Source organism: Melanotaenia boesemani, chromosome 1 (assembly GCF_017639745.1).
Source record: "Melanotaenia boesemani isolate fMelBoe1 chromosome 1, fMelBoe1.pri, whole genome shotgun sequence".
Classification (NCBI taxonomy): domain Eukaryota; kingdom Metazoa; phylum Chordata; class Actinopteri; order Atheriniformes; family Melanotaeniidae; genus Melanotaenia; species Melanotaenia boesemani.
Window position 1 is genome coordinate 27375043 of NC_055682.1, and position 23238 is coordinate 27398280.

The window sequence follows — 23238 nt, forward strand, 5'->3', positions numbered from 1 at the left end:
ACAACCCATACTCTTGTCTGAACTTTTTTGGATGTGGTTGTTTTTGGACCTCACTGACACATACTGTATATATATATATATATATATATATATATATTAGTGCTGGGCACGTTACCTCGTTAATCGCGCGTTAACACAATGCTTAATTAACGCCGTTAATTTTTTAAAATTAATAACAATTATTACATTTTTTTTTTTTTTTTTCTGCCCACTGGCTTTGATGACAGAAACATGGCGTCCATGTCTCCCTTCCCTGCTGCAGCGGTGTGTCTGACATGATCGGGAGAGAGCGGGTTTATTAAAATAAAGAGATGTTTTCTGTCTGGAACAGGAAGAAGAAAAAAAGAAATGACGTTTCTCTTTGTCAAAATACATGCAGATGGACAGAACATTGTAATATTTGGACGGGAAACATTTTTATTATTATTTTTTTAAATAAATGCGGTTTTAATTTATGCAAGACAGCAAAAGTAAGACATGCTTTCTGACTTTTACAAGCTTGCAGCATAAATCGGGTCTTCTTCTGCCTCTGGTTCGGTGAATCTTGGTCATAGTGAGATGAAACTTCCAGCTGTGGAATATGTGAGATGTGAACTTTCAGTAGAGGAGTCGTTTGTTCATGTTCTTGCCTTGGGGTGGACACGGGGAGACATAATTTGTGTTTACATATTTTTTGGACTTTGTGTAGCTTCTCTTTAAATAATTTTTTGTCTTAACTGTGTTTGTTGGTGATAGAAATGGTTTTACTGAGCTGGTAGCTGAGATTCTGGACTTTCTGTGGATACCACACATGTTCATAGTTACATCCACAGACCTGACACTACACCCAGAACGAGATGTTAACCCCTTAACTCCCGGTAGCGGAGGCTGAAAATTAAAGTTTAGAGAAATTGTAGGCCAGAAACCTGGATAATGAAACACTGAAGGTGCATGGATGGAAGTTATTGTGCATATTGTGAATATTTCTCTCTCCTCACCATCTAGAAGCTGTGAGATTCTCATCCTGCTTTCTGTCTGTTCACCTGATGCTGATATTCATCACATATTGTTCCTTCTGTGTTTAGAAGGACGCAGCTTCACAGCTTTAAAGTCATCCTGCTGACTTTTTACCTTTTAGTTAGTAAATCCTGAACAATTCATCCTTCTTTCTCATAAATATTTGATTTTATAAATATATATGAAGACATATTTTATCTGAAAATTGCTGCTAAACCTGTTTATGTGTTTAGTGCAGGGGTCTGCAGCCTTTTCAATCCAAAGAGCCATTTTTCCCTCAGCCAGCTAGAGACGCAAATGTTACGAGACTTTTCAAAAAGGCAAGTTAATATATATTTTTAATGAAGAGCCACCATAGGATGCTTGTTATTTTTGAAGAACCACATTTTTATTTCCATTTCTAGGTTTTAAAATAAAGAAAAACATAAAACCTTAATAAAAAAAAAGAGGACAGACAGACTTTCTGCTAAGGAATGTAGATATTTGTGGAAAATTATGTAAAAGAAAGGGAAAAAAAAGTCCATGGTTTCCAACCTAATGACAAGAAAGATAGATTTAAAAAAAATATATTTTAGCCACGTATTTAGAGGCATTATGGAAGGTCCAGAGAGACACTTGCAGCTCCAGAGTTGTAGGTTGGAGACCCCTGAGGTAGTGTTTGTAAACCAAAACTTACTGCATTTTCTTTTTATAGCTATAGGCCCTTTTTTTAAAGGAAAGAGACATTTTGCGCTTAACGATGCGATTAACCGCAGCATGTCATGCGATTAATCGCGATTAAAAATTTTAATCGTTGCCCAGCACTAATATATATATATTAGAACGCTGTCCAGAAACCCAGCTCACAAACACACTGTAGACTATATACACACACTGTGCCATTATAGATGGAATCCAGTGAGAACTTTGTTCCTGCCACAATCTACAAAGTTAAGACAGACAGCCATAATTGATCACTGTTACCTTTGTTAATAGGAAGTATACAAGGGGAAGATAAAAGAGAAGTCTATAGTTGTATTTTTAGCAAAGTAATTGGTGTTGTAAAAATGGAATTAGGGTGTGCTAGCAACATGGTGGGAGTCATGTGACTTTGTGTTTATGCCATCAATGCAAGTCTTAATGAAGCTGAAATGTTCCACCTGCCATCTGCATCATGACATGGGCACAGGTAGATGAGGATGGATAAATGAGGAAGGATGAAAGCAAGACTTGAGTTGTCTCCTTGGCAACTGCGGGTTGCCTTGTACATGACTGCTTTTCTCTTGTTTCACTTCTCAGTGCATGCACCTTCTTGTGTAAAATCAAATCAAAACACATCAAACTTTTTTTTATAAAGCATCTTTCAGACAAAATCAATTCAACAAGAGTGCTTAAAACAAGGCGACCTGGTGAAAACACAAACATATGAAGAAACAAAACAAGTTAGAGCAATATGGTGCATGTCAACTAAAAGCATCTTCTCTATGCAGACAAAGCATTTAGAGGGACAAATTAAAACAAAGAGAGAAAAAATCTAAGCATGAAACCACATGAGTTTAAAGAAAAACTTGTTTTTCTGTCCTTAATCACAAGAGTTAGGTAGTGACTTTATGACCCATGTCATTCATTCTCTCAAAGTTGTAAATGTAAGGGCTTCATTAAAGAGAATTCATTGATTAAGACTGTATTAAAACATCCTCAGAAGCACAATGAGATTACCCTTTGCTTTAAGGATTCAAACATTTATTTTGCAATCCCTATCTTGAACTTTTAGACCAATTATTATGCAAGGGAGCAGTGCCACTGAGAATATAAAGACACTACATGTCTATAATATTGAGGCAATGTCAGCAATATGACAGGCCTTTATTTATAGGTCTGTAATGACACATAACTTCAAGTATGAATATAATTTAGAAAGGTTAATTAAAGGGAAACAGTTGTTATGAAGACTACACAGACCAAATACATTTTATTGTTCCAGGCCTTCAACATTTTAGTTTCATGTAGTAACATTGGAGATTTTAAAATGGGGTCTGTGGGGACTTTTTTGCTTTTCTAGCCAGTTCAAGGCAATGACGCTCTTCTTAAGTTTTACCTTCCAAGGGTTAATGGGGCAGTGTGCAGCTCAGCTGGTTAAGCAGCTGCCCTATGTGTGGAGACATCAGCCCTGCAGCACAGCTGATCCACATCTAAATCCCAGATAGATGAAAGATTGATGGGTTTCCATTCAATTCACATGTTAATCCATCATCGACAATTGGGCTCCGTCATTACAATGAACTTTATTGCCATCATAAACTTTGGTTTATATTCAACATTTTTGCTCATTTACAGTATGCCTTAAAAGCCTTGAAAACCCTGGCGCCTAAAGGGTTAAATAATACAGACAGCATGAAGACTTATTCCAGTATCAGAATGAAGAGGTAAAAATAAGGTTGCATTTCTCTATCGCATATTTATTAAATGATGCAACCAACACTTTACTGTTCTTTAACTATTTACTGGCTTTAGGCCAATTATATGATTTTAAAATGTCGTAACCCAATCTGCAGTGTTCAGGTGGTTAGCGCCTGAAAGACCCTTTTACTATGTGACGATCAATAATCGTTACAAATTAAATTTACATCAACAGATCAATTTGTTGTCCAACTATTGATTTTAGCTTTAAAATAAACATTAGTTTCTGAGTGGAAAATATTGAAGTACAGTTGGGTTTAACAGGAGCCCAACAACAAATCTTTCCTCTGCAGCAGGTTAATCCAGCCATGACTGCTGCCTTGGTCTGTTACTGTTGTTCCTCCAACCTCCTTATCCTCACCATACTCTCTTTCTCCCACTCTGTCCGTCTCTGTATCTTCACAATCAATATCAGTGATTGAGCTGTCTGCTGTTGACAATGGGAACTATCTGACACAATTGTTGTAGTCACGCTCTGCTGTTTAGCTTCCTTTCTAAAATTTGAAATAGTATAGCTCTATTTTCTTTGCTAGTTATTCTCTCACTGCCTCAAAACTTCTTGACAATGATGTCTATAAAAGACTTAACTGCTGAAGGGGATATGTGGTTGTGTTTTGGCTGCTGGGATCTAGTTAGCTGCAGCTTTGTTTTCAAAATACTATGATGCAATGACTGGCAGCTTTTGGCAGCTAAATGGTATCCAAACAGAATCCATTTTTACTGCACCTATTAGTTTCAAGCAATTCTGCTCTGAGTACTGGTTAGATTCTCAGGTTGTAAAAAGCACTTTGTTGAGGCAGCTTGAAGCAAAATAACTTCATAGATTTAAAAATATTTTTTAAACTGGCATGAGTTATCAGTTGTAGAATAATTCTCACACTGATAAAATAAGGTAATATGTATATATAGATATATATCCATATATATCTATATATATAGATATATATATCCATATATATCTATATATACATACACACATTCTGAACAGTGTTTAAAATATTTGCAACTGAATGTTAGAAGTGGTGTTTTAATTGTGAGTCCCAAAATAGTTGATTTTGTTTTATATTGTCTGCTATTGACATTGGTTTCTAATAATGAGTACCCATGGCTCATTGTAGACTAACTTGAGATTTGTTAGACATTAGATAAGGCATATAAACCCAATCTATCTTTGTGATTTGTACTGACAGTTCATAAAAGGAAAACCCATATTCCAAGGCTTATAATTGGTCAAAAACATCTATTGTGCACTTTGATCGCAGTCTGCTCACACTCCCAACTCGTCACCTATTGATCTGTAGTCAGGAGTTGACTGCATCTCCTTTCATTGTGCAGGCTACCCCAGAGGTGTCAGTGTTGAACATGCAGGGTATCTGGCAATGTACAGTTGGAGAACAGTTTTTTTTGTGCTTGAATAAGTGACAACAAAGAAATACTCAGTGTGTCGAAGGATGCAGAGGGTTGTCAACTAAGTGTCAGTATGTGGAAAATTAGAAATAAGGATGTTTTTATTCTGGATTAAACTGCTTTCATTTAGACTATGAATACAGAGGAATCTTGGTCCACTTCTGAACCTGTTCATGTCTAGGCTATGTCTTTTGCTATGAGAGAACAGATCTGTGCAGTGCAAGTGTGCCACCTGTGCACTGAAGTTAAAATAAGTTCAAGCTAGGTGCAGTGCTGTATGGTGACGCCACTGCAACCATGAAGAGAGGGTTTCAAACCACAACAAATCCCTCTCTTCAGGCAACATGCAAGAAGTCTTAAAGAGTGATCAGGTGAAGCTGTCTGAAGTTGCTTCTCATTTTTGTGAGTTCCCCCCATCTTTGGCTCTCCCCAGCAGGTTGTCATATTGATCTCTACTTAACCTCCAAGCAACAATTGTACAGATGTTGCTCCTGAACAAACCTAAACTTCCAACTCCTGTGTTGCCCTGCTTGGTTGGTAGGAACCCACACACACACGTGCACTTTTATTAGATTTAATATGGGTCAGACAAAAGACAATATACATTGTGCAATAGTTTTCACAGATTTATTTGCATTAATTTTGACTAGTTATTTGACTTTAATACTAAGAAATCAGAGTGATCCTTTGAGTTTTTCCCTTCCTCTTCACTTAGTCTGTCTTTTCCTTTGATCTTTTGAAAAAACAAGATGTCTTAAAAAATTATTAGATGTCAATAGTATTAAAATTTTCCATCCCTGATAAAAATAGAGTGAAGATTTATTGCAACTTTTTCTGGGCTGGTTTAAAGATATAAAACCTGAAAGTTTAAAAAAACAACTTTCTCATTATTCATGAAAATACGCCTCATTTCATGCATGATCCTGATGGTAGTTTTAACCTCAGGACTTCAAACAGTCAATCCTTAATGAAAAAAGATTTTTCATAGCTTCTTCAAACTCAACAAACTCTTAAGCTTTTTATTTATTTATTTATTTTTTTTTTAGATACCCACACTTTTGTCTCTGCAACTATACTTGTGATTCTTTTCATGTTGGTCTGGAGCAGCTGGTTGTCTGCAGCTAGGGGAATTTTTTGCTTTTTATAACCTTTGGATTGATTACATTGTTTTATTATTATTTATTTATTTATTTTTTAATTGCAAGTGTACTGATCCTTGTCTGTCTTATTAAATTATGTAAGATGACAGAGATGTAAAGTTGGCAAACCCTAGAAGATCATGGTTTGATTTTTTTAATTGTAAAGGGCTTTGGCTTAATGCACAGATAAACACAAGACATCACATAGTTTTATTTGACTGCTCAACTTTTAAACTATTATAATCTGCATCTTTTCATAAAAAGCAAAGTGATGTTTTTTTTCTTGTAATAAGTTTCTCATTTTCAGTTTTATCACTTACTAAGAGGCTTAAAGCTGAATTAGACACAAAAGTCGTTACATCTTTGACTGTTGCTTTGCATTTCATTAAGTATTTTTCTTTACTTTGACCAAAATATCCCAAAAATAATGACAACCATATTGTGTGCATAATCTCTTGTCTTACTAACTTTTTAAAAATATATGCTTTTTCTAATTCAGTTGAATCCCCGGTAGCATTGAAGTCAATGTTATTTGGCTCACCGAGTGCAGAAGTGATGTCATACTGATGCTTGTTTCATTTCCACCTCGTGTTGAGAGGATGTCTATGGAGAGCACAAACTTTCTAGTCCTGTGCACAGCTCACTGACTGTTTACACCAAAGGCCTTTGAGGTGCTGCCACTCGTCCCTGCATTTCCTCTCTTTGTGCTCCATCCAGCAAAAGTAATGAGGTCTTTCGAAGCTGCTTTCCTTCTTACCTCCTGAAAACAAGAGCTTTAGTCCAGCCACCGGCTAGCATTAATACAAGGATTTTATTGTAAACAGCCGAAGAACCAACTGATAAGAAAGCTTTAAAATTTAAGTTGTTTGCTGCCTGCAGGGTATGACTATTAGGTTTGTGTATATTCATGCTGTGGCTTTATGAAATTTGAACCTCTTTTTTAGGAATTCTCCTTGTAATTTATTTTGACTTATTAAGTTATTTCTTTAGGCAAAAATATACATCTAAGTTGACCATACACACACAAAAAGATATTATGTTATTGTGTCTCAGTTTTTTTTTTTGCTTTGTTGAATCACTGTCTAGCTTCCTTCTGCAAGCTCACAATCACATAGTTGTCAGTTTCTAAATTGCTCAATGATGTAGCCTTGTTTTTTTACATCAATTTAAAACCCACAAATTACATGAATGGAGTTACAACAACAACAATAAAAGAGATAACATGTTGTAGTAGATTATTTGTGTCCCCATTCACCCTTCTTTGGATTACCCAGAGGCCATCTGTGTTCCTAGCAGTGTTTGATACCTGGGGGGCCTGGTGGAAACCAGGCCAACCCATACTTGTGCCTCACACTGCAGTGACTGCTCTACACTGGTATTTCAAAGCTCCCTCTGTATGTCTCCCTCTCTCCACCTCTCTTTCTCTTTCTGTCTGTCTCTCTCACACATACACACTCTCCCAATTGTAACATCGTCTTTCTCACAAGACCGTGTCCCCGCTGGTGTGTGGATAGCAGATCAATGGGAACATTAAAGGTTACAAGGCTCGACAAAACGACACTCTCACAACTCCAACCTGACACTTTACTGCACACCCTTTGATCCTGAAGTCTCTCTCTCTCTCTCTCTCTCTCTCTCTCTCACACACACACACACACACACACACACACACTTACCAGTTGTTCATCCCATACAGCCTTTCTCATATCCGCGCTCTCTGCATTACACACTGTACAATGTTATAACAACTGAACTTAGTTGTTAAAAAATGAGATTTTAAGGTCTTTTTTACTTTTTAAATAGAATTTATTCAGTAAAAAAAAATCAAAGTTAAACATCAGGTGCATTATTTACCACTGAAATCTTTTATGGCATGACCAGATTTTTAGGTCTCCTGCTCTCATGACCCTAGCATTCAAGGAACTGTCGCAATTCTTGTCAAATCTGATTTCTTTTCACATCTGCATTTGCTGCACATTTACACACAGAGATGGGTTTTACAAGCTTACTGCAGGCTTTAATTCAAAGTACAATGCCATCTTATGGCTGTATATTCTGCAACCTTGCTGCTCAGAAGGCTGAAAAACTTAGATGTATTTCAGATCAGCCTGGTGCCCAGCAGTGATATTTAACTGTGAGGCACTGCTGATACTGGCGACCTACACTTCATCATGCTTTTTCAGCAGTGATTGGTCAGTTAAAGGGCACGGGCATATTATTCCAGAACTTTTCTGGAAAAAAAATAAATTCATAAAATAATTTGCAAAGGAACTATAATGCATTGCTTTACATTTGACATTTTTTTTCGTTTTGATGTATTTTAGAAAATTATTTTACATAGTGTAATTGTGTTATTATGTGGGATGAAGTTCTGCGTCTTTGTGTGCGGCAAGGCCATAATTAAGGTCTTTCTTCACTCAATTATTTTCTTCATTTCCTCTAATTATACTACAATCTGGTGTCTTGTCTGATACGGATGCACTGGCAGGTGTGTAGAGGTATGCATGCAAAGCTCTAGTTTAGCGTCATTAGGAGTATGTTTGTATGCATGTGTGGAAACCATCTCAGCTGGTCCTGTTAACGGCACAAATCTGCACAGAGAAAAAGACTTCAGTAAGAAGGCACATAAATAAAACAATTTTTTTACCATGGCTACACAGTGAGGAAACTGCCTGGTACTGTGGATAAATTGGACGACCATGGCCTCTTGGCCAATTAGCCTCTTCGCTCTCTTTCTCTTAGGCATATATGCCTAAATTTTCAACACAGCTACCACTCTGTCTTACAAAAAAAAATCAATTGCACAAATGGGCCAACCATCTAATCGTACCCTGTACTGATGGACTTCTTTCTGTCCCCTCAACACCAACCAAACACTTAAGGTTTTCACAATTATTTTATTTATACGTTAATTTCCCACTCTGGATCTAAATTAGGGGGAAGTGTGAAAGTGGTGGTAATGCTTTCATTTTTCATTTTACTTTATCAGAATTAATCAGTGTATATTTGGAGAGAAGAATGTTTGGTAAACCAAAATAAAAATGCTGAGGGTACCGTTACACATTTATAAAATATACATTGCAAGTTTGTGAGGTCTCAAGAGAAGACTCAGACTAAACGGACCTTTAAAATCTCAGAATTTTACCTTTCAGAGGTGAATTAAATTTACTTTACAAGTCATGCTGCTTCTTGTCTATGGCAATGACTAGGTTATTGGTATCTGCCCCATGAATTTCTGTTTGATACTTCAACTTGACATTGCTGTTAGGCACTAACACCACAACACTGACAGATTAAAACACAGGTGAGAGTGGTCACCATGTTGTTTGCTCAGCCATTCTCCACCTTTCATTCACTCAGAGCTGATATGGGGTTAGGTCAGATTTTTCTCCTTGGTGGGTCACAAACAGGTTAATTGAACCTAGGCTTGCTCTGGACTGATATATTTACACACAAATTGATGGCAGGCCTGCCCCTTAACCACAGCATGTTGGCTTTAACAGATGGAGTTTGTAAAGTGAAGCCAGTCATGCATATTTGTCACCCCTCCATGCATGCACCTGCTCGCTCTCCTGTGAATCTAAACCGTAGATATACAGACATGGTATACAAACAAAGTGCAGATGGTTTTCCTTCAGCATTATATTTTATGTTTTCACACAGTTACTCTTGTTTCCTTCTCTGTTCGTTTGGATGACTTTAAGGTTAAGTGTTTTGGTAAAAGGATAACTGGCAGGGCAGAGTAAGAATCATTGAATAGGAAACATTGTATCTATGAGCCCATACATGCACTAAGTTTGTATATGGAGCATATTTTGGGTAAACAGATTTTTGGGGGTTAACAGATGAAATTCTACTACAAAACTAAAAACCCTGATTACATGGCAAGCACTTTGGGTGTCATATAGAGTTGATGATTAAACATTAAGAAGTTCAATACAGTAGAGTTGTGAGGGTTGCTTTTGTTGACATTTTAGAGCAAAACAAGTTTCCTTGTTTGTAACTTTCTCCATCCTCAGATGCCAGGCAGAATACGCTTGTTTTTTGATTAGCTGGGTGCAATGGGCTTTTGGTGCCTTGGTACACTGCAGTAATTAGGCTGTCAGTCACAACCAGATGGCTGGTGGCTAAATGGGGAAGTTTTCAGATGAAATTTTTCTTTAGTTTTGCTGTTATGAGTCCAAAAGTGATTATGGGATATGACTTTTACTTCTAAATATGAGTTTTGCATAAACACTGTTAGCATTGTCATAAATTCTGTCTTTTTAAATTAGTATGAAACAGGCTTCATTTAAAGAAGGAAGCACATTTTTTATGGAAATGTTTGGGCAACATTTAGGAAAAATTTAGGCTCAGGTGTTTTTTCAAGGTTCTAGAAATTAACTTAACAGCCTGTTAACAGCTGTGGCTTATTCAACATCGTCACCAGAGAAATGGACACCTAATGCAAATTTCAGTAGCTTCAAATCTTAAAATTTTGTCTTAACAGTGGCACTGTATATGTCTCATACATACTGTCAAAGCAAGACACAGATAAACAATGATACTGTAGCACTTTAAGAGCCCATTTCTTTAATCTGTAACAATATAAATAAATACCTGGAGGCTCTGGTAAAATTGAAGTCTGAAGAACCAAGGGGTACTTTCAACTACACTTATTTAGACTTCCTCTCAGCCACTACCTTTCTGTGAATGTTCCCCCTTTGGTTGTTTTCTAGTAATTGAAATTCAGTTTGAGAAGATGCAGCACAACAAAACAAAGAAAACAAAACATTTTACATCACTCTAGACTATTACGAAATAGTTCTTTTTAGCTGTTTTGGAAGTTTTGGCTCCATCACTTTCGCATCTCTAATATCCTCACTTGACAAAGGTATTGCATTAAAAGTTTGCAAAAAGTTGATGACTTCAACTGTTAAGCATGGGGGTGGACTGATCATGCTTTGGACTATGTTGCTGCCAATGACACACAGAGCATTTCATTGGTTGTAAAAAGGATTATTTAATTTAATACAGCAAATTTGGAGGACAACATTAAATATTTTCTATGTAAGATCTTGAATGGAGTATTTTAGGTTAATCCACTTCTGTTCCTTGTCATTTTCATTAAACACCTTCGTATACAAGGAAGCCAAATGTAAGATGCACATGCAAAAGATTCTGTTTTTAAAATAAATTAAATCCAGTTCTATGGAATTAACTGTTTGTTTTGTTTTTATTTTTTTATATTTACAATTTTTCATTAGGCATTAAAAAGAGTGACAAAAAACAGTGACTTACGCCTGGTTCTGTATACATATAAAATGTATATTTTATTGACAACAAAGCAAACAAACAAACAAAAAAAAAAAAAAACAAAAACAAAAAAAAAAAAAAAAAAAAAAAAAAACCTCATTGGATATTCAAGACAAGCTTGTTCCAGTAGAGCACTGCTGTGCTTTTAGTTGGACATACTCACATGACATCTGTTTGTCTGTCTGTTTCTTTGCCAAACAGATTGTGTTTGAAGGAATTCGAGGCCAAAATTTTGAGGGAGACATTGCCATTGACGACGTTTCCATCACCATAGGAAAGTGCAAGGAAGACGAAACTGTAGCCAATGCAGGTAAGACAGGTAAGATAGCATTTTTAGTGAAACATGCATTAAAAACAAATAAACACTGTTTAACTTTATCAATATAAAGTAGAGAGGCTGTGTGATTCTTTGAAGTCTTCAAAGAGTTTGTGGTTTTTCTTTGTGTTTAGTTTGCTAATCCTATACACTTGCTAAGAAGATTAAGAACAGAAATAAGGTAAATTGACTGAAACTGATTTAAGCCGAAATGAGTTGAACAACAAAGAAAGGAACTACTGTGAAGTCCTTATTTTTTAAAGAAATAAGTGAATTAAACCTAAATGTCTTCTTCAGCGACTGAAAGAAAAGAGAAATTGTTGTATGTGAAGGCAAATAGACACGCGGACAACACGGATGCCAACACTGATGCCAGTTGAAATCATCATTTGCGGTTCTTCCTCAGCTACTATTGTTTCATTAACTTCAATATTTCTCCTCTGTATTGTCATCCTGTAAATCTACACTGCACCACATCTGCCTCTTGAACATTTACCTTCGTTATATCCTGTTTATTCTCCTTTTATTTTCTGAGCTCCTTCTCCTTTGATATGTGTATGTCTCAGCACACCTTTAAAAGCTTCTGTTATTTCTGCCTTTAGAGAGATACTGCAATGACAGTGTTTGTTAAAAAGAATTATAAGGAAAAGAGGATATATGCATGAAAATTTTTAAAAACAAAACACAGAAAGCGTTTTACAAGCCAGAAACCTATCATTTTCTCCACATCACATACAGTATGCATTTTTTTTCATACCACATATCATAAGCTGAAGTGCAGTCAGACCTATAGCTGTATATTTTCCCTTTAAACTGTAGTATACCAGTGACAGTCTTAGAAAAAAGAGCCATTTTCAGATATTATTTTGATTTGGCCTTATAAGTATGTTCTTGTCAACACACTGCAGTTTTTCCTCCCTATTTCCTCATTCACACAGATTAAAGTGCTCTCACAAAGTACTAAAGGAAGCTTCTGAATACATGCGGATATCAAGAATATCGACCTTGGATTACATTTCAAGCGTATGGATTCTCAAGTTCCTAGCAAAGTAACAGCATGTAAAGTTTAAAATGCCATCTACTAACATGGCATTGACCTTGTAAAAATAATGTAATGTAGCCCTAAAATTGGTCATTTTCCTATCCTATTATTTGTTTTCCAATCTGAATCAAGTATTTTTATCACATAAACTCAAGTGTTTTCATTTAACTGACTAAAATTAAAGTAGTGAGCTGCTGTTGCTTGATATCAAAGTTATAGGTGCTGTATGTAATTGTGCCATCTAACCTTCATACGTGGACTTTGTGACTTGTTAGAGATCTTAAGAGTAGCACCTTCTACAGTGTGGAAACACTATGTGAGTTGCATAAAGAGGGCATAACATGCTACATGTAGTTGTTTAGCTCTGAATTGTGCAAAACTTTATGTAGCCTGTAGAGTTCTAGTTCCTACAATTTCCACATCATTGGATCATGTTTATTATGGTATGAGAAATTGGACTGACCATATGTTGGCAGACATGTGTTTGATCCTTAGGTGCTTAATTCAGATAAAATAACTAAAACACAAATAATTTGTGAAAAGAGAAAGAAAACTTAAACAGAGCAACAGAGGAGAAACTGCAAAACAGAGATCCAGTAGGTGTTGCGTGCAGAGTGTTAGTCCATCAAGCCAGATTTATTCAGCAACACGTAGCGAGACTCTAAAGGGCTTTTTAACTTTTGAAAGAATATACCACAAAGAAAATATTAGAGCCATGAAATAGACTCAAAACAGCAAAAACACATACTCCAATGAATTATTAACAAACTCTTTTTACCTTCTGAAACGCTGTATGTGAGATGCTTGTGTATGATTGTGCTTATTAGTTGTGTGTGTTTGATGCGATCTAACATATATGTGCATGTCACAAGACTAGCGGATAGAGTAAATAATTGATGAAGGTGTAAACAGGAAGCACATGAGCTTTCAAAGTGTGCGTGAGTGCATGTGTATCCTGCGGCTTTTGTGCAGGCAGACACATACAGCACAGGCAGATGGGTAATTATCAAGCAGGCGACTCAAGAGTCTTTGCAGCTGTAACAGACACAATACATTTGTCTTTAATGCAGAGTTTACTCTATAGGTTCTACAAGCCTAAGCAAGGATTAGAAAGGGATTTAGCTGCATTTTCAAGGCAAGCCTAATTTAATATGAGTATGTGTTGAAAGACAATATAAAAGAATTTATGGTTGCATCTAAAATCAATAGAAGATACACAGGCTCTTATACAGTTGTCTTTAGGATTTAGTCTTAAATAGCTAAATTTTATCTGGTTTAATTTCAGTTCAAAGTTAATGCAAGAGGGCAGTATTGATGTTGCTGCCCATTTTCAGCTGATACTGGTGCTGCTGCAAAGAGGTGAGAGTAGTTGTATTATTCAGAAGAAGGAATCTCTCATCATGAACTCAGACTTCACATAAGCTTAAATTCACATTCATCCACATGCAAGTGTTTTTAGTGGATACTTATGTGATGCAATCATTTATGCCATTTATGTCTCTACTTGACTAACTTTTCTTACTGTATTAGATATTTTTCATCGTTTTCTATTGCAGCTAGGCAGGATTAGCTGACTGTCATAGTGAAACAGCCACAGTGGAGTGGCAAAACTGCCTTTGTGCAAGTGGCCACTGAACTGTGAAGGCTCAGCCATGAGTAGGTTTCCTATGCAAGCTGAGCTCACTTAATGTCTACTCAGAAAGAAAATCATGTGTTAATCCATACTCTCTGTTGGTGGATCATTTTGTCATATGCAGAGCATCCATATGTATCTGCCCGGTGGTTTGAAACTCATCCTTACAGCTTTGCGCTCATGTCCATAAACTTGTAAGCTTATTTTTGTGGCTTTATAATCTTTTTTTTTTTTTTTTTAATTCTTACCGCTGCAAATTAAACAAGAAAGGTTGCAACACTGCTCCGGAAATATTGATGATAATTCTTTCTGATCAGTCAGTAAACTGTACATGGGACCTAAACTTCGTTTCAAACATGCACTCCAGTTTACGACTGAAACAGCAGCATGAGCATCCTCACATACTCATATGCAGACATCAACATCAGGTTAACTATGTGCACCCACAGGGGACTGTTATGCTAAATTAAGGATGATTGCCTCTGACTTATTTAGTGCAACCCCACCTGCACACTTCACAGAGCTTCACCTGGCTCAGATGTGTGTGTTTGCAGAAAAAAAGAAGATGGTTGAAGACAAGCTTATTTTCTTTCTTTATTTTAAACTTTATCCACTCTTCCTTTTTTCTATGGCTTTTCTATCCGTTTATGTTTTTACCAAGTAATAATCTACAGTCTACAATAATCTCATCTCGTAAAAGCTTGAAACATTTGCTCTGCCTGGAGATGTAATGAGGTTTTAAAAAAAAGGGTCTGCATTGAGTTCATTGAAAGGAAGCGTCTATTGCTTATAAATCTTGAAAGTTGAGTTAAACTGATAATTTAAAGTCATGTTAGGCTTATTTTTCTGTCTGTTTAAATATGGACTGTGTTTGGTTCTTATATTTGATTTTGCATTTTGGTTAATCTTAAAGGAAAGTGCTTTTTAATCCTTTAGAAGCTTAAAAATATAAACTATTGAATGGTAGGTTTCAAAGTCACTCCGTCAAACCAAAGTTGGTAAAAATAACACCTTGAATTGCTGGCTTTAGTTTCAGGTAAAGTGCGCCTAGATTACTTAATTCTGTGAATCGGTACAAATTTGTTGATTGAGTTGCTTCTATTTCCATTAACAGCCATTATTGGTCTCTCCGACATAAATCTCTGATGATGGGAGAGTCCAATTTGTGTTAAGTGTTTTTCTGCACATCCCAAAGATTTACAATGGGGTTAAGATGTGTGCTCTGTGGTGACTGTCCTCCCTCAACTTATTGAACCTAATGAATCCTGACAATGTAACCTTACTCATGCCATAAAAAACAATAAATAAAAATAAAAAAAAAAGAAAAGTTTTGATGATGGAATAACCTGATTATTATGTATAATTTGGTAGTCGGGTTACCTCTTTTGTTTGTTTAGGACATAGAACTGCTGTCTTTTTGTTCTTATATATGCACAGTTCAACATTTTTTCCATCTTATCTTTACTAAACTGCAGACAAGCAGCAATGTTCTCTTTGAGGAAATATGGGTTTCTTCTAGCAGCCCCTGAACAACATTGTTGGTTGATGTAAGGTTCAAAATTTATTCATCTGCAAGAAAAATGGATGTGTGAGTGAAAACATGTATGTCAAAGGAAAATATATGTATGAGAGAATGCCAGAATGAATTATTACTGGTATGGCCCTTTACGATGGGTTAAAGGCCAGACAGAGAGAGAGAGAGAGAGAGAGAGAGAGAGAGTCAGAGACATGTAGAAAACTGTGTCCCACTTCCAATTCTTGACCTCATACAGTCCAAAAGGAACATGTGTGTATATGTGTGTGTGTGATTTCTGCTTTCTGTGTTGCATACAGATCTAAGCATTTTTATAGATATTGATTTTGTGCCTGGAGGATGGACCATTGATATGAAATCATATTGATCTTGATAATACAATACCCACTATTTTATTAATGAAACTGTGTTTGAGAAGGCTGCATTTGTACTTTCTGTATAAAAGGGAAGGTATACAGTGTTTTTTTTTTTTCACCGCAGCAGAGAACGGGACTGTACTCTGCTTTAATGGAGAATATAAGATTTTATTGTCAAGGAAAAATACAAAACTTTAGATGATCTCAAGAAGATGACTGGGGGTCGTTTTAATTTGCAAACAGATTTTGAACAAACAAGTAAATTAAAGCAGTTAAGAGATGCATGTATGTATCTTCCAGCTATGCAGAAAACAGTAACAACTTTATAGCTGTTACCTTACAGTGATGACATAAATAGTAACTTCTTCTTATTCATTAGAATCTCAAAGCGGTCATGGTACTGTGTGGGATCTTAATGGTGAATCTCTCTGTTTTCTTGTTTACTCATCCGCCCCCTCATACATAGCTTTGTCCATCCGTTTATACCTCCTTTTCCACTCTGTCTATTCTCTCCTCCCAAACAGATTATTTTTGCTCCTTGTGAAGTAATAAAACCTCTCCTTTTTCAATAACACCCCCTCTGCTCCTTATTTAAACATGGCTAACTTTGTTTGATTCTGTTCAAATTATGATAATTCTTATGAAAATCTTTTTTTCCTCTTTTGTCATGTTCATGTTTTGTTCATACGCTCATCTTCATGATTAAAGACAGCCTTATACCAAAGATGATAATATGCAATACATGCAAAATACAGAAGAATAAAACTCATCTTTGATTATTTGTGTGGTGTGTAATAAATAATAGGAATTCCCTGTTCTTTGTAAAAGCATGGTTAAAAAAAAAAAAAAAAAAAAATCATTGTTACAATGCTGGCAAAGGACAAAAAGAAAAGAAGAAAAAAAAAAACAACAGAAATGAGACCAGGTGGAAACCTAGCTCTACCTTTTTCTATACAGCTTCCACCAGTTCAGGGTTGCAGGGAAGCTGGATCTCAGCAACTAGCAGGGAACACCCTGGACAGGTTGCCAGTCCATCGCAGGGCCAACACAGAGACAAACAGGGAGAATTTAGGAAGTGACCAAATAACGCTTGTCTTTTGACTCTGAGAAGCAAAGAACACATGGGCAGAACATACAAACTCTAAACTGAAAGGAAAGGTCCCAGTCCTGAGGCTCGAACCAGGGACCTTCGACCTTGCTGTGAGGCTGCGGTGCTAACCACACCACCATGCAGCACTGTCACTTTTTCATCATTTTATAAAGTTTAGATTCCATGTGAAATTAATAATACTAACAAAATACATATCTTATAAAAATAGTTATGTTTAACAGGCAAACCTAGTGTAATATTATTAACAGTATTGCCAGCATTACCTAGCATAACATTTGATATCTTCGTTTTATCTGGCTGTCATAGAAACTTTTGTAATTTAATGGCAAGATAAGTGTTTCTGAAATATGACATATAATGTGAATAAACACCAGGAGGATAAAGCTCATCCGAATCTCCACTATGACCCTGTTTCTTGGAGGAGATCCACCCACATGGCACATTTACTCCTGATATTCCCGACCAGCATAGTGGGATTGATATGTAAGACCAGGAGAACCATGATGAGGAGGGTTCTAACAACTGATCTGAGAGTTTGGGTCTTTTTTGCTAAAAGACAAAACGAAATCTAACTGTAAATCAATTCTATTTCTGTGCAAGAAACACAGACAACTCTTGTTAATCAATCACTTCAGACCTCTTTGTCCTTTGCAGTTTCATGAGAACAAACAGAATGGGCCACCAGCAGATTGTGAGGAGATAAGGTTCCTGAATTAGATCAAAAGTTTATGGATGAGAATTACTTAGTCTTTAACACTGTAAGCTGCCAGCATACATAATGTTTAGTTCTTTCCATCATTACGAGAGCCATTTTTGTGGGTGTGCCAAGAGAGCTCTGTCATCTTATGAATAAGACTAAAAGACAATTATTATAGAAGTTGAATATTTATGTATTTTTTTCTTATGACACTTATCCATCACTCCAAAAACTGCCTAAACCTTGCATTCCTGTAATACATACAAAATGTTATAAGTGAGTCATATTTTAATTTTCAGAACTAATAAAACCCTTAAAACTCCTGAGTATGACTTAGTGAGGACCTGTACTATAAGTGCACATGTGGTGAACAGTAATCTATCTATATTACAGATCTAGAAGTTATTTGTGGGAAATTATCTCAGCATTAAATGGACAGTAGAAGATGGCCAAAATACATCTTTGCATAAAGTGATGTGGTGCTTTTTCTGTTTGTTTCCATAGTTCTGACCGAAGGATCATGCTCACGCCCGCTGGCCAGCTGGCTGACCTTTGGCCTCTGCTGCTTCTTTTCACTCCTCTACAGATGATGAGCACTTCCCACTGCACCATGCCTGTCTGTGCTGACAGACGCTACCCTGAATCGTGCTCTTTTACTTCTCTCTCTACCCCTCTTCCTGTCCTTTCCTCTGCATACCTGTCTCCTCTCTTGTCCATCCTCTTCACTCAGTGTCTCACTGTCTAGCATCAATTTCATTCTTCTAGCTTGGACAAACACAATGTCTTTGTCTAATTTCTTCTCCTCTGCTTTCTTTAAATACTTTAATATTTACACACAATATAACCATCTTACGCTCATATCGTATTTAAGGTTAACATATGGAACGATCAGTGAGACTTAACATTTTCTCCTCATTCGCCTCATTAACGTCAGTGTCAGTTTGTCACTTTAACCTCTGCTTCATCAACCATTTTTATCTATAACTACACCTTTCATGTACCTCCACTCTCTTTAACCACTATTCCTGACAGCGCCTCCATCCTATTCCCCAGACACACCAAAGTGTCAGACACTCTACCAAAGATGACATAGGACCTGAGGGAATAAAATGAGGGAAGAGGGATTCCAGGAAGAAAGCAAAAGTAAGAGAGAAAGAGAAGAAAAAAAACTTTTTCCACAAAAACTACCACCTTCCTGTCCCATCCTTTGGGACACTGAGGGCTCCTGAAGGACAAAGAGAGATGAAGAAACTGATGAATGAATGAATAAACAAATAAATGATTGAGGAAAAGACACACCTGAATCAGATTATGGAATCTGGGTGCTCCTGGTAGCCTGTCTGTTTGCTACATGAGACGGACCTCAGTGCGGAGTATACGTGTACATTTATCTATCTATTAAATATAACAGAGTTTAAACTAAAAACACAACTAGGACAGTGGAGGACTTTATTAAGTGAAATTAAAGAAGCACAACATTTATACGACCTCTGCTGTTCCTTTGGGTTTTATTTTAATTGTGTGATGTTGGCATTTGCTTGACGTTTTCAATGTTTTTGATAATTTGAATTTTTTGGTTTGTTTGTTTTGTTTTTCGTTTCGTTTCTAGGGGGTTGTTAGTATTATTATTTTTTTGTTTTGCTTCTTGTTGTTTTTTATGTTCATTTTGTTCTGGCATCCTAAAGGTCAAGGGCAAAGCATAATAAAGTATTATATTCATATCTATACAAGAAAGAACAGATGATTTATGATCCAGGACCTGATTTGTGCACCTGGTGGGAATACACAGATGACCCAAGCCATCTGGCTAGAAACCTCAACTTCAACTTTCTTCGCACATACGGTACAGAAAACGCATATAGAAGCACACACAGGCATACACACACGTTTTCTCTTGCTGGGATCACAGTCAACCCTTCAGCTCACCTTCTGCCTGAATAACAGCGATGGAAAACCTTGGATAGTCGCCTGAATTTTCAAACATTTCCATTTATTTTTCCATTTTCATGAAAATAAGTCTGGATTAATCAGACATAAGAGAACATAATCTAATGTAAATGAAATGGTGGTGTTGTAAGGTAAAGATAGAGAGTCTGAGCTCCAGGACTTCTTTCTTAACAGGTTTTTGTCATGACTGGTTATCACACACAGGTCTATGTCAGTGTCATGTGTGCAGTGTGAAGTTCATCAGATTCTTTGCCATTATTCAATTAATACTGAATGTCTGTAATCAAAATGGTTTTCCTAATATCATAGATATGATTGTTAAAGTTAAGCAATACTCTCATCTATCGATCTCTATATACATGTTACTATTTGATTTCAGTTCAGTTTGCAGAATAGCCCGTGTCCAAAAAACATCATAATAAACATGTCATTCATATTTTATCAGTTTTGATTTGTAATTAATAATGCAGTTAGTATCTTGGAAGATGCAAAAGTTCAGTTGCAGCCATTTTAATTTAATTGAATATGGTTGCTGTCTGTCTCTGTGCACCTCATGTTCTTGTCTGTTTATCATCTTCATTACATGTGTGTTACATGTCAGTCTGTCTAACAACGTAAGCACTGTTTCTGTATTATGTCACAGCGACTACATCATTGCATTTTTTTGTTGTTTGTTTTTGTTGTCTTTATTGTGGTCAGTAGAAATTGTTTGATTGATGTTGTGATCTAAAATTTTACATAATGTAAAAACATGATGTGCCTATTTGATTTGACCTGTCATGTTGGTGGCAGTGACCATGCTTGCACAGGATTTGTGTACAATATCATAATGTATTATTGATGCAAAATTGTGTTAAGCATGTCGGACAAATCTGAGAATCCTCACAAACAGTGGTGTATTATATTAATATTGAAGCCCTTGGACATTTATTGGTATTAGAAAATGCTCCCTACGTCTAAGCTTTATCTCTTTCATCATACGTTTACTTTGATCTGATGATTCACACAGTGGAAGGTGCAACAGGAATGAAACAAATATTTTAGGTAAGCCTGACTGGCATGGTTTCTTATTTAGTCTACAAGAGGCTGAACATTTTCATTTTTTTGATGTTTTGATGTTCAAAATACCTGGGAATTCCTTTAAATATGACATTGCAAAATGTTTAATGATTAATTTTAATATTTCCACCTTATACTGTACATCTACATTTATCATCAGCTTAAGTTGTACAGCATCATAACCATTATCCAGTGCAGTAGCAGTATTTCCTGCATTTTGTAGGTCAATACTTTGCCAGTACAATAGTAAGCACATTTTTAAAATGTTATAAAGCATCGATATGCATGACATTTCCTTATGTTAACTATCTAGTCATTCCTCATATTGTTTTAATGGTAGCGGTAACTGGGATAGGACTACTGTTGTAATCACTGCATTTGAAACAAGAGACTTTCTAATTAATGATGGTAAAACTATGGACCATTGTCTTAATTTTTTTTCTTATTATTATAATAATAAATACTATTATTTTCATATTATTCTTTCCTTATTATTTGTGTCACCTTGATACAAGGTGGAATCTTTGTTATAAGGAAACAGAATATCCAGATATGGGTACACTTAAATCAGACCTTTTGTAAAGCCATTCTTTTATTATTATTATTATTATTATTATTACTATTATTATTTTAATTTATTTATTTTGGCCAACAGTAAGAATTAACACATGGCAACATTTCATTAAAGTAAATGTGTGATGAGGAAAGGCATATTACTTCCAATGTTTCTTCCAAAGCAGCACAAAGCAATCAACTATATATATATATATATATATATATATATATATATAAATTCATCTAAATTTTAAAAATTGTCCACAGAATGTAAATTTAGCAACTGTCCTTTTGACATTTTATTTTTCTGTTTTAATTGTTTTACTTTAATATGAATAATTTTAGTGATGGTTTAGCACTTAAGTTGTAAACTATTAGAATGTAACGATGCCTGTAGCACACCTTATTTTGGACATGTTGGCAGATTGAAGCTGAGGTTTTAAAATACCCTCCACAATAAATAAAGCTTATAATTTAAGTGATTTTCCTTATTCCAGTAAGTTATGGCACGCCGTGTTTCATTTGTTGCAGGACATATCTGGAAACAAAGATTTTGTATTTTAAATTCAAATAAAAAAAAAAAAAAAAAGAAAAATCAGTAAACATTAGCCCCAAGTAAGGACACATGTTTGAAACATGCTGGTCATCAGAAAGTGCTGTTGCACCAGCATGTGTTAAATTCAGCAGATGGCTTTAGCTTCATTAGAGTCTTTTGTTGTTGTTTACTTTCAGGTTTGTTTAGATTGTCTGTTTCAGCTTATGTGGACCACATTTGAATAGGAAGCATGAATGTCAAAAGCAGCTTTATAAGCAAAATATGTCCACAAATTAGCTTTACTTAATAACAACGTTGTCTCTTTGTTATTCAAACTTAATAGTGAAAATTAATGGCAAACTGAATATTTACTCACAAAAAACAGCTAAATATTGAAACGCCTTTATGGTCTGTTTGTCCATTTCAAAAAAGAAACAAGCCACAATTATGGTGAAGTAAAAACTACGTAAAATTTAAAAGCAAAGCTATATGAAATACCGCAGATGAACACAACATACATGCAACTGCTGAACGAGGTGAGCGTGTTATGTAACGTTCTGTCTCTCAAACAGCTTGTCAGCCACTCTCTAAGACTCCCAGGCATGTCAGTCACACCCTGTATTCTCTAAGGCCTAATATCTTTCCTTCTGTTTTTATTTTCACAGAACAAAATGTGTCTCAGCGGTAATTTTGACAGCAGTAATGAAGTAAAAGTGTTAAATGAGCTGATCAAATTGTAATGACTGCAGGACAAATTACTCTGACTCAGTGATGGTTTAATTGAAACCATAGATGTGTTCGAGCTGGCACCTGCCAGCCCTGCACTTTAAAGCATGTTTGTCTTGACTTCACCTCTAAGAATCTTTGGTTTGAAAACAGCTGTCCACAAATGTGAAATGTGTGATATTATTGATAGCACCAGAGATGTAATGGGTTTTGGGAATAATCTCTTAAAAAGAATAGCTTTTTTTTTTTTATTTTTTTTTTTTATTCTGAACATTATAAAAAGCAACAGGAAGAAAATAGTCTATTACAGCTGTAGAAAACTGACATCTTAACAAATTACGATGGACTTTTCAATGGTAATATAGCTGGCAGCATAAATGGCAGAGTGGAGATCTGAAGGGTTTCAAATCCAGTCTGAAAATATTTTTAAAAAGTCAAACCCAAGACAGCT

At 35.8% G+C, this 23238-nt stretch overlaps 1 protein-coding gene across 5 annotated transcripts in view; it reads left to right on the forward strand.

The window, feature by feature from the left end:
• The window catches only part of LOC121640410 (MAM domain-containing glycosylphosphatidylinositol anchor protein 1), a 322158-nt gene that overhangs the window by 193002 nt on the left and 105918 nt on the right, over positions 1–23238 (forward strand). For 2 of the 5 annotated variants that reach the window (XM_041986128.1, XM_041986136.1), the window contains 2 exons: positions 11478–11595; positions 18470–21798. In XM_041986128.1, the coding sequence (XP_041842062.1) occupies positions 11478–11595; positions 18470–18555 (204 nt within the window). In that variant the 3' untranslated portion in view covers positions 18556–21798. Of the gene's footprint in view, positions 1–11477; positions 11596–18469; positions 21800–23238 lie in introns of those variants that run through there. The other 3 variants (XM_041986145.1, XM_041986165.1, XM_041986155.1) reach the window with 3 other exon arrangements.